The sequence below is a fragment of the Ichthyophthirius multifiliis genome (assembly GCF_000220395.1).
Source record: "Ichthyophthirius multifiliis unplaced genomic scaffold scaff_1120509250477, whole genome shotgun sequence".
NCBI lineage: Eukaryota > Ciliophora > Oligohymenophorea > Hymenostomatida > Ichthyophthirius > Ichthyophthirius multifiliis.
Window position 1 is genome coordinate 69,507 of NW_004086713.1, and position 12,011 is coordinate 81,517.

Consider the following 12,011-nt stretch of genomic DNA (forward strand, 5'->3'; position numbering starts at 1 on the left):
ATATATAAATTTTTATCATCATTATTATATTAGTTTTATCTTTTATTATTTTTTAAAGATTCGTTTAAGTTAAGCTGTTTAAAGTATAACAGCTTATAATTTTATTTTTACTGTTTAATGGTTAGTATTGTTAATATGTATAATATATTTGCCTATCGTTTTATTGAAACATATAAATAAAAATACATATTTTATAACTTTTTGAAGATTTTTGTAATAATTAAAAAAAAAATAGATAGATATTAATAATAGAAAATATTTGACATAGAATAATGTTCTTTATATATTTTTAAGAAGGAATATTATAGTATATATAATGTGAATATATTTAATATCTTTTAAATACTTTTTTTTATTTAGATATTTTTTATAGAATATTTTAAACATTATATGTTTTTTGTTTAATGTTTTTATATATATTTGAATTTAGAGAAATTAAATTAGTAAATGCATAATAAATGAAAAAAAAATATATATAAAATCAATTATTAGCATAAAAATTAAAAAAATGTAAAGATTTTATAATTTAATATATTAATATAAATTTCAGTATTTCGATTAAAATCATTAAGTTTCATGTGAAACACGGAAATATAATCATCATTATTTTTATAACATTTAATAAACTAAAATAAAAAAAACTAATTCATATATATTTTTATGGGTTTTGCTTTTTTAGTCTTATATTTTTTAAAAAACATTTTTATATAAATAAAATAAATTTGTATAATTATTTAAATATTTTTTAATCATTTTTTTATAATAATTATATTTTTATATAAAAATAAAAATTATATTTAATTTTATTTTGAAAATTATAAAATTTAAAATTAGTTTTTTTATAAATTCTTAAACTTAAAAATATTATTTTATAAAAAAAATAATAGTAAATATATAGTCAATGAAAACAATTTTATCTTTATTATAATAAAAAAAACTTTATTTATTATATTATTGAAATAAAAGGAAAAAAAAATTAAATATTTAAAAATATTAAAAAATGATCATCAACATTATAATAAAAGAAAAGATGAAAAAATTATATTTATATTTAAATATTAAATAAATATAGTATTTTTATAAAAAAAATATCAGTATTATATGTTTAAATATTTTAATAAATATAAATAATTCTTTCTTAATAAATATTTAAAATATTTTTTTAAAAAATTTTATTAAAAAAATATATAATTAAATAAAAAACAATAATTTTTTGTTTAAATTAAAATTAAAAAAAATTATAAAATATATTTAATGATAGAAAAGAAATTTTTAAAATAAATTTTAAAATATATTTAATGATAAAAATGAAAATAAAAATAATTTAATATTTAAAAAATAATAAATATAGTAAAAATTATATAAAAAAAAGTATAATATTTATAAATATATATATTTTTTATATATATAAATAAATATATATATATATTTATTTATATATAATAATATATATCTATATCTATATAATTTTATATTTAAATTATATAATAATTATAAAAAATATAAATATAAATATAAATGGAAGAATTTTAGTAAGTAAAAACTAAAAGAAAACATAAATCACATGATTATGATACAAATTCTATTGAAACTGAAAATATTTATAAAAATTAAGACTTTTTAAAAGTATTTGTTGAAGGAGAATGTTTAAATTATTTAAATCATGAAAAACTTACTAATTCATTAAATAAATCATATAAAAATTATTATTTTGCAGAAAATGAAAAACAAAGTGGGCCTTAAATTGAATTATTAACTGCTCCTTATTTTAATAAATGATATATTTATATAAATATTTATAAATATATTTAAATATATATATATATATACATATTTATATATTTATATATTTATTTATTTGTATATTTATATTTCTTTTATAATATATACTTTTTAAATTAATATATATTAAAAAATTTATGATTTATTAATATTTATTAGATATTAATCAAATTATATTTTTTTTTATATATTCATAATTTAATTTCTTATTTATATATTTTTATTATATTTTTTTTTTTTTTTTTTTTTATAAATAAAATATAAATTAATATCAATAAAAAATTATATTTTTTTTAATTTAATTTATTTAAGTTTATTTTATTTTTAATATTATCTTTATATTTTTAAAATTTTTTAATATTTTAAATAACTAATTTATAACAAAATATTAATTTTAATTTATTCATTAGTAATTTTAAATAAATAAAATATTGAAAATATACTTTAATCATTTTTTTTTAAGATAATAAATTAAAAAATGTTAGCAAAAATAAAATCCGAAAGTGAGTCCAGAATGAATGAAGAAAAAAAAATTCATGATAGAAAAAGAAATATAATAGTATTGATTTTACGATATTTAGCAAATATAGGTTATATAGATTCATGTTCTAAAATATCAACAGAAAGTCATATAGGATTAGATTAATGGTAAATTAAATTAGTTTAAATAATAATAAAAATTATATAACATTAAATATTTAACATATATAGGGATGTAGCAGATAATATTGATTTATATTAAATAGTAACCGAATTTGAGCATTATTATGAATTAAAATTCGGAAAATATATAAAATTAGTTCGCAAAGTAACTTCGGAAAAAAACCCTGCTTCATTTCCTAAAATAACATAAAATAATAAAGTTTTATAATCAGCAAATAGTCAAAAAATATAATAATAAGAAAATAACATTTAATCTACAAAGCAGATATAAAAAAGAAATACAATAAATACATCAATAACAAATGAATAATAAATAAATTCAACACCTTAAATAGAAATTTAAGGATAATCAGCTTTTTAGAAAACAAAAGAAGAAGAATAAACATAAAATTTTTTTGATGTTCGTGTTTTAAAAGGTATGCCAGATTTCGGTGATGTCCAAGAATTAAAAGAGCTCGCAGCTTATTTATAGAGAGATATAGTTGTGGAAAATCCGAACTGTAAATTTAAAGATATAGTAGGTTTAGAAGACGCAAAAAGACTATTAAAAGAAGCGGTCTTAATTCCTTTAAAATACCCACATTTTTTTACAGGAATTTTAGAACCTTGGAGAGGAGTATTATTATATGGACCACCTGGAACAGGCAAAACTATGCTTGCGAAAGCTGTTGCAACGGAATGTGGAACCACTTTTTTTAATATTTCAGCTTCTTCAGTTGTTAGTAAATGGAGAGGGGAATCAGAAAAACTTATTAGGGTTTTATTTGAGTTAGCTAGACATTATTAGCCATCGACTATTTTTTTGGATGAATTAGATTCTATTATGTCATAAAGGAAAGGAGGATGTAATTTTTTATTTGTTTAAAAAATTAGTTCATTTTTATAATAGAGGATCATGAAGGTAGTACAAGAATGAAAACTGAATTACTTATATAATTGGATGGTTTAATGAAAAATAAAGAAAGAGTATTTTTACTTGCAGCGAGTAATTTACCTTGGGATTTAGATATAGCTATGTTAAGAAGATTAGAAAAAAGAGTTTTATTTTATATATAAAAATATATAAAAATAAATAAATATATATATAAAAATTAATATATATATATATACATATATTAATATGTATATAAATATATTAGTAAATATATATGTATATTTTTATTACTATTAAATTATTAAAAATGGGATATATTATTAAATATAGAATTAAATGTTAAATTCATTATAAATCTTAAAAAATTTAACATTATTAATTCTTTAAGCTTTATATGTTCTTAAGAGATTATTAATATATGAAATAAAAATATATAAAATTAAAGAAGAAATTTTTAAAAACATATATAAAAAATATATATTAAATAAATATATATATATATATATATATATTTTTTTAAATTTTTATAATTATTTATATTTTAAGATTCTTGTTCCTCTTCCTTGTGAAAAAGCCAGAGAAGAGATGATAAGATAATTTTTACCTTAAGGATTTTCTAATAATTTAAATTATAATGAAATAAGTATGTAGTTAGAGGTTAAAATATTTATAAATTTAATTTTTATCAAAGTTTTATTATTTTAAAGAATTATTCAGGTTCTGATATAAAGCTTTTATGCAAAGAAGCTGCGATGAAACCTTTAAGAAAATTAATAAATAATATTGAAATGGGTGACGAATCTTAATAAAAAAAAAATTCTAAAAATTAAAAAACAAATAATTCTAATAATATAGATTAAGGTTTTTTATTAAAAAATATAAGAAATATATATTTATATGTATACAAATATATATATAAATAATATATATATAATATTTATATATATTTTATTTATTTTTATATAAATATAAATATAAATATAAATATCTAAATTTTTTATTTAATATTTTTTTTTTAAATTAAAAAAAAGTTAAACCAGATCCTGTTACATAGTAAGATATATAAGAAGCTTTATAAACTACTAAACCTTCTTCTTTTATAAAAACTCAAGTTTATGAAAAGTGGGAATAAGAACACGGTTCTGTTTGAATTTTTTTTAATATAAATTAATATAAAAGCAAATATATATATAAAATATAAATAATATAATTTTATATTGACAAAAATAAATTAATCAAATATTTTTGTTTTTTAAAAATATATATATAAATTAATTTTATAATATAATTAAAATATTAATATATATATATACAAATATTTTTTAAATAAATATATAGTTAAAATATATATATTTATATTATTTTTAAAAATATTATTAATCCTAAAAATTTAATATCTTTTTAATTTAATAAATAAATAAATATATACCTAAAATATAAATTTAAAAATGTATCAAATAAAAATTTAACAAATATTAGATTCTATAAGTAGACATGAATATTTTACATCATTAAAATCAATATAAAATTTATTATCTAAAGAAAATAAAATTAAAAAGATATCTTAAAACGAAATCTAATGGTTAAATCTCCTAAAAGCAATATGTTAAATAAAAATGTCCCTTTATGGGGAGGCATAGTAAGTTTTGAATGAATTTTTATCATAAAAATGTTTACTTAATCCTTTAGAAAATGATATAAAGCATATTTTGGAAAAAATAAGTATTCCTTTAGGTGAAGTTTCAAAAGTAAGAATATTGTGCGAGTAATTTATCACGGAAAATAGATTAGAAAAAGATCCGAAAAGCATGCAAGTTTTATTGAATTATTATTTAAAAGAATATAATTTAGAAGGGACATGTAAGCTTTTATCAAAAATGTATATTTAATTAAAAGATGTAAAGCTTTTATTTGGTACTACAGTATTTTATTAAGAAGTGAATAGTGAGAAAAATAAATAATTAATCACTTTATATTTACAAAAACTATATAAAGAAATTGAAATAAATGAAGATCTTGAAAAATGCAAAGATATAAATTTAGCTAATTAAATAATAAAATTTAACGTGAATTTTTTGGCAAAATAAGGTACCTAAAATTATATAGAAATTAAAAATATATTGAATAAATATCCTTCTGTTTTTTAAGATTATTTATATTATTTAGACGTTTATAAAAATCTTTATTTAGAAAGTCTAAATTAAACTTAATATAATTAACAAGAAAATATTTTTAGTTCGCTTTTGTAAGAATATTTTAATGCTTTTAAAAAAAATACAGATGTAAAAAAATTTTAAATGGTGTATGATAAGTATGTAGATTTTTTAAATTTAATTATGAAAAGGGAAAATATATTAAATTTTTTGAAAAATTAACCAATTAAATAATTATAAATTGAAAACGAAATCTTATTTTCTATTGAGATTGATACAATTGACACTTTATTAATTATTTAAAAATATTATTCTTCTTTATAAAACTAAAGAACTATTTTAATAAATTAACATTAATCTCATTATAATTATAAAAATTCATTGAAATGTGTACTTTAGGCTTAATTTGCAGTATTAAATTGCATTTTATAATATAATAATAATATTAATAATAATTAAATGAATGAATTTTTTAAATAATAATTCTTTTCATTAGTTGATGATTATTTGTTGAATTTTTGTTGTATTTTGACTTTCCCTGAAGAGCTTTTTGATGCTTTGAAGAATTGTGAAGAAAGTGTAAAATAATACTCTATAGAAATTTTAGATAAGTAAAAAAATGGATAAAAAAATGCTATTAATAAATACATAATAGAAACTAATATTTTTAAGTTAAAAATAATATATGGATATATAAAAATCAATCAAATAAAAGATGTTTATTGTCTATGGAATGAATTATTGTAACAATATGTCTAAGGATTTAAAGAAATATATAAAGATTATGAATAAAAAAATGTTGAAAAAGGTGAAAGATTATACGTAGATGATTTTTTAATAATTGCAGCAGATGTAGCTTTAGAGTTTATTTATAAATAGGAGAGTTTGGAAAAAAAAGAGGTTTTTGAAGTTATATTTTAAACTTTATTTATTCTAGAAAGTGGATATAAAAAATCAGCATATAATTATGATATTTAACTAAGATTATTAATTTTTTATATTATAATTGGAAACTAATAAAGAATATATGACCTTATTGAAGATTTGGATATTAAATCAGTTTAATATGAAACTTTAGGTTTTATTTTTATAAAAAGTGCTTTCGATTTTGGATTTAAAGTAGATATGCATACTAATAATTCTTTAAATTATTATTTAGAGAATTAAACTGAATGCAAAGAAGTATATATATATACATAAATATAATATATATATATATATATTTATATTAAATTTTATTTTCTTTAATTTATTTAAAATATTTAATTTATAAAAATTGCTTAATTAATTATTTTAATTAATTTTATAATTTTGTTTTTAAATAAAAATTACAGATAAAATTAACAAATTCATTCTAAAAACAAAATATATATATATATATATATATATATTTTTATAAATATTTATTATTATTTAATTTTTTTTTTATATATATATATAAAATAATTATAAATTAATAAAAAGTTATTAATATATTCTTTTTTAGGCTTTATTAACTTCTATTAAAAATGATAACTTTGAGAAAATATGGGAAATTAAGAAATATGATGATTGGATAAATAAATCCTATTTTAAACTTGTGAGCATATTTTAAAAAAGTCTAAGTTTTTAAGAAATGTGTGAGAATCTTTAATATTATCATAATGTTATTTTGAAATAATTAAATGATAAAAATAAACTTGTTTGGAATTTTGACATGAAAATAATTCAAACGATTTTCTGTAATGAAAAAACGACTTCTTAGAGTAAATTTTATTGGAGCTTTTTAGGACTTTATAATAATCCAGATTAGATAAAATTAAATATTTTACAAAAGGAAGTTTTATTGTATTTAAGGAAATATTTATAAAATAATGAAGAATAATTATAGGAAGATATCTTTTATGAAAAAATGATTTTATTGAAAGATTGTTTTGATAATTTAAAATTTGAAAATGTTTATGATTTGAGATAATTTTAATTTTATAATAAAGAAGAATTTTTGAAAAAATATGAGTTTTTTGAAAATGATTTATAAGGAAAAGATATTAAATAGAAATTTGAATTCGAAAAAAAATGTTTGAGAATATTATTCTCATTGTTGATTTTTTAAAAAATATTCTGTTTTCTAAATAATAAATTACATAAGAAAACATGTAATTGATAGAATAATAATGGAAGATAATATGTAATAAGATATATAAAAATATATATATATATATATATATATATATATTTATATTATATTATATTATATTATTTAAATAATTAATATAAAAAAGTTTAAAATCAAATTTAATTTTTTACAGAAATAAAAATGAATTTTGAACGATTTAATATTTAAATAAATTTATTCCCATTTTAATTTTTTCAAAACTTTTATAGATTTACATCTATATATTCAAAATACATTCAATTGTTAACAAAAAACATGGAAGCTCTTAAAAATAAGCTTATGAAAAATACAAAAAAATCATAATCTGAATTAAAAAAATCTATTATTAATATTCATAAGTAAATATAAAAAGATTTAGAACATTATTGTTTGGTTGTAAACGAATTTTTAACAAAAGGAATTTAATAAGTAGAAGTTTATATATAGAATTCATTAGAATTTTTTAATTAATTAATTCATTAGAGTGTGAATTCTTAAGTTTTTGAGAATTAAAGCATATTCGAAAGTGTAGGAAAATTCCCTAATTTATAAAAAGCTTAAATTTTGACAAGAATAAGAGACAATATAGGTCTAAATTACAAATACCTATATTAAATTTAAATTGATAATTTTAAAGAATGCTCAAAAATATTTAAATTATAATGAAATTTTTAAAAAATACATATTCAAAAAAAAAAAAAAATGTTATTTTATTTTTTTATTTAAAAAAATAAATAAATATATATACTTTTATTAGTTTATATGTATTTTTTTTATTTCAATTAACTTAAAATCTTCTATTTTTATTTTTGATATTTGATAAAGGTTAAGTTGATGAGGGTTTTCCCCAATCTCTTAAATTGCTTTTGACTATTTTTGTTGAAATATCAAGAGGAACATCTTAAAATTTCTTTGAAACTATCTCAGGAGCTAATAAATTTTCTTAATTGTCAACATTGTTTCTTATACTTTATTAATTATCATGTGTAATATTAATTTCTATATAAATATATATGTAAATATAAACACATAAAAATATATATAAGAATTAATATACTTGGTAAATATAATTATTAATCTTTTACATAATCATCAATAACATTGATATTAATATTTTAATTAACATTTGATGTATTTATTGATTATATAATATTTTTTTTAGACATTAATGGTCTTAATTATTATAAAAGTATATTCATTACAGCTTCCTTTTCTTTAAAAGTCCAATCTTGTATTTATTTTTAACGACTAAATATAAAAAGATATAATATATATAAATATATATGTATATATTTATATATTTATATATAAATACATTTCATTTAAATCAATTAAAAAATTCTCTTCCTAATCTTATTCAATTATATCATCATAAATAGGCTTTTAATTATTTCTTAAATTTTCTAAATTTTAAGCTATTACATATGCTAAATTTTAATATTTTAAATCATTATTTTCTAATTTTCCTTATAAGTAATAATTTTCATTTTTTAAAATATCACAATCGTTTTATATTTTCGCAAGTTTTTTTTCAACTGTTTGCAAGTGTTTTTCTAATTAATTAATCTATATATTTTTGTTATTTATTTTATTTTTATATATTTATAAGTATAATATTACTATTTCGTCTTTTTTATTTTCTTCAATTTTATTATTTGTATTATTATTAATTCCATTATTTTGTAGTTTATTATCTTAATTTTTTTTCAGTTCTTCATTTTCTTCTTCTAACTCTTTAATTCTCTGACTTAATCTTTTAATTAATTATTAACAAAAATGAGATCTTTTTGCTAATTCATGTTCAACTTATTTATGAATTTCAGCATCTCTTTATAATGCTTAAACCTATTCGGTTAATTTTTAATTTTTAAATAAGAATTTTTCAGTTTATTTAGATTAATATTCTAATTCAGTTGTCAATTAATGATTTTATAAAACAGTTAATCTCGTGGTTGTTTAAAGTTATTCTTTTTTTAAGGCCAATAATGATGTTTTAGTCTCTTAAATTTTATGAAGCATATCTTTTTTAATTTATCTGTTGCTTTAATTTTCTCTTCTTCTTTAATAGCTAATTCGTCTTATTTTAATCTCTTTTCAATTTCTAATTGTTCCCTTAAATTTCTTCTATCTGCTTCCAATTCAGCTTTTTATCTTACAAAAGTTTCCAAATTATCCAGTTTTTATTATAAAATTTAAATTCTATCTAATAAATCAGACCTTTCTCTTTCAAATTCTTTTTTTTAATCTTCAAGTTATTCTTATACTTCTTCTTTTAATTCAATAAGTTCTCTTTTAGATTTCTCATTTTCATATTCAGCGCGTTGCTTTTCGTTTTTTAATTATTCAATTTCTGTTCTTTGTAAATCGATCATATCTTCCTTTTGTATATAATATATATATATAAATATATATATATAATATATATATATATATTTATATATATTATATTTTTATAATTTTCTTATACATATTTCTCCTTTTTTATTCCAAAATAATTTTTTATGTCATCTCTTTCTATTTGTAGATTTTAATTTTCTTCTTCTCTTTTTTTTATTATTTTTTTAATTTTATATTAATTTTTATTTTTTACAATCGATTAACGCGTTCTTGTAATTTTCTTATAGTGAAATAAGAATCAAGTAATTCTTTTTTATTGTTTTCGTATTATTATTATCTTTTTTATTTTTTATTAATTTAATTTTTTTATTTTGGTTCTTTTTTTAATAAAAATCATAATATTAATTATTTATTTTTACTCTGCCATTTTTTTATTTATTTTTATATTCGTATTTTTTTCTTTATAACAATACTTTAAATAAAAATAAAAATTTTTAAATAAAATATATAAATAATTGATAATAAAAAAAGTTATATCAATATTTATATATATATAATTTTTTATAATTATATTCATATATATTATTATAATAAAAAGTAATATTTTTTTTTAATTAACAAAAATATAAATTTATTTAACAGTTTTACATATTTTATTAGATAAAAATAAAATAAGATGATATAACCTATATGTTAGTATCTAAATATTATATTCATAATTTATAAACTACGTTTAAATGATTTTTCTTTAATTATATATTTAATTAATGAAATAACCACAATAATTTTATTAAATCATATTTAATTTCTATAAAGTTTTTTATATATATATATATATATAAATTTTCTTAATTCTCATCATTATCGAAGCCTAATATATATGCATTTTAAAAACTATCTTTTATATTTATTTATGCGAAAATTCTACTCTTAATATTTTAAACTTTTAAATGATTAATTTACCTTTTAACTTAAATTATTAAAAATAATTTTCGCGTATTATTTTAACTCCGCACTATCTAATTAAACTATATTTTTTTCGCATGAATTCTATTATAAATCGAATTTAATATATTATTATTCCAAACTCAAAAAAACTGTTATTGATACTAATTTAATTCATTTAGTTCTTTATAAATTTTCAAATTATTAAAAATAATATCTAGTTATTTTAAAATCGGAATTATTATAATATCTTTTAAAAGACTTATAATGTCCCGATATATTTTTTTGCTATTTTTTTTTAATTATTATTATAGGCTTATATATATATTTTAATTTAACTACCTATGAATCGAATTTTTTGTGAATTTTAAAAATAAAATGCAAATATTTTCTTAAAAACCCTATTAAAGAATCACTACCCAAAATTCAATATAATACATTTTTCTGGGTATTTTTTTGATGTAAATAAATTTTAAAACTCAGTAGTTGTTTGGTTATATACGATATTTTTTAATCCAGTATATACTTTGAAATTCTCTTTTTAAAGAAGTAATCCAGGATTACTTTTTAAATCAATTTGTTAAGTATTTCTATATTTAATTTACTTTATATATTTAAACTATATATATTCAAATATATTTTTTTAGAAAAATATAATTTTATTTACTGTATTCTGTAATAGCCATTTATATATAAACACTATATCTAAAAATTCATGAAAAATAAACTTCGCCTAAAATATTTAAGCTTTAGTTTAAATATGGGCAGCCATTCTTTATTATTATTAATGTAATTTATACGGTTTTTATTATTTAATACATAAAAATTATATATATATATGATTAATGTTAACATGGGATAATTAAATTATTCTTATTTTTTCAGTTTCCTAAAATGGGTTAGTACTTATTTAAGGATTTTTTAATAATATTTTATATAATTTGGTGTTCTTCTTGTTAATAGATTTAATATTTTTTATTTAAAAATAATAAAATTTACAATTTTCAAAATAATTAGAAAATATATAAATGTATATATATATATATATATATATATATATATATATATTTATATACTAAGATATTAAAAATTATAAATTTTAAAAAATATCTTTTAGTAATAA

At 15.3% G+C, this 12,011-nt stretch overlaps 3 protein-coding genes across 3 annotated transcripts, besides 26 other annotated features; 2 read left to right on the top strand and 1 right to left on the bottom strand. All coding sequences in view use genetic code 6, as the record gives it.

The window, feature by feature from the left end:
* Positions 1–1,112: 1,112 nt before the first annotated feature.
* Positions 1,113–1,175: a microsatellite.
* Positions 1,147–1,185: a microsatellite.
* A 43-nt stretch (positions 1,186–1,228) lies between these two features.
* Positions 1,229–1,313: a microsatellite.
* Positions 1,314–1,372: 59 nt separating this feature from the next.
* Positions 1,373–1,466: a microsatellite.
* Positions 1,422–1,496: a microsatellite.
* A 282-nt stretch (positions 1,497–1,778) lies between these two features.
* Positions 1,779–1,858: a microsatellite.
* Positions 1,779–1,872: a microsatellite.
* Positions 1,842–1,888: a microsatellite.
* Positions 1,889–2,260: 372 nt separating this feature from the next.
* IMG5_076290 (hypothetical protein) lies at positions 2,261–4,469 on the top strand (the record flags this gene model as incomplete). Its single annotated transcript, XM_004036537.1, has 6 exons — positions 2,261–2,430; positions 2,494–3,290; positions 3,335–3,483; positions 3,866–3,976; positions 4,027–4,180; positions 4,351–4,469. The coding sequence occupies 6 exons, from the start codon at positions 2,261–2,263 to the stop codon at positions 4,467–4,469; spliced, it is 1,500 nt and encodes a 499-aa protein (XP_004036585.1).
* Positions 3,493–3,550: a microsatellite.
* Positions 3,493–3,601: a microsatellite.
* Positions 3,494–3,594: a microsatellite.
* Positions 3,498–3,552: a microsatellite.
* Positions 3,504–3,554: a microsatellite.
* Positions 3,793–3,831: a microsatellite.
* Positions 4,205–4,266: a microsatellite.
* Positions 4,205–4,307: a microsatellite.
* Positions 4,470–4,478: 9 nt separating the features above from the next.
* Positions 4,479–4,528: a microsatellite.
* A 2,127-nt stretch (positions 4,529–6,655) lies between these two features.
* Positions 6,656–6,701: a microsatellite.
* Positions 6,702–6,837: 136 nt separating this feature from the next.
* Positions 6,838–6,863: a microsatellite.
* Positions 6,838–6,888: a microsatellite.
* Positions 6,889–7,527: 639 nt separating this feature from the next.
* Positions 7,528–8,272, top strand: IMG5_076300 (hypothetical protein; the record flags this gene model as incomplete). Its single annotated transcript, XM_004036538.1, has 2 exons — positions 7,528–7,639; positions 7,734–8,272. The coding sequence occupies 2 exons, from the start codon at positions 7,528–7,530 to the stop codon at positions 8,270–8,272; spliced, it is 651 nt and encodes a 216-aa protein (XP_004036586.1).
* Positions 7,648–7,708: a microsatellite.
* Positions 8,273–8,868: 596 nt separating the features above from the next.
* Positions 8,869–8,916: a microsatellite.
* Positions 8,875–8,925: a microsatellite.
* Positions 8,926–9,338: 413 nt separating this feature from the next.
* IMG5_076310 (hypothetical protein) lies at positions 9,339–10,370 on the bottom strand (the record flags this gene model as incomplete). Its single annotated transcript, XM_004036539.1, has 4 exons — positions 9,339–9,984; positions 10,074–10,149; positions 10,197–10,280; positions 10,363–10,370. The coding sequence occupies 4 exons, from the start codon at positions 10,368–10,370 to the stop codon at positions 9,523–9,525; spliced, it is 630 nt and encodes a 209-aa protein (XP_004036587.1). The 3' UTR covers positions 9,339–9,522.
* Positions 9,991–10,054: a microsatellite.
* Positions 10,154–10,190: a microsatellite.
* A 1,538-nt stretch (positions 10,371–11,908) lies between the features above and the next one.
* Positions 11,909–11,963: a microsatellite.
* The last annotated feature ends 48 nt before the right edge of the window (positions 11,964–12,011 follow it).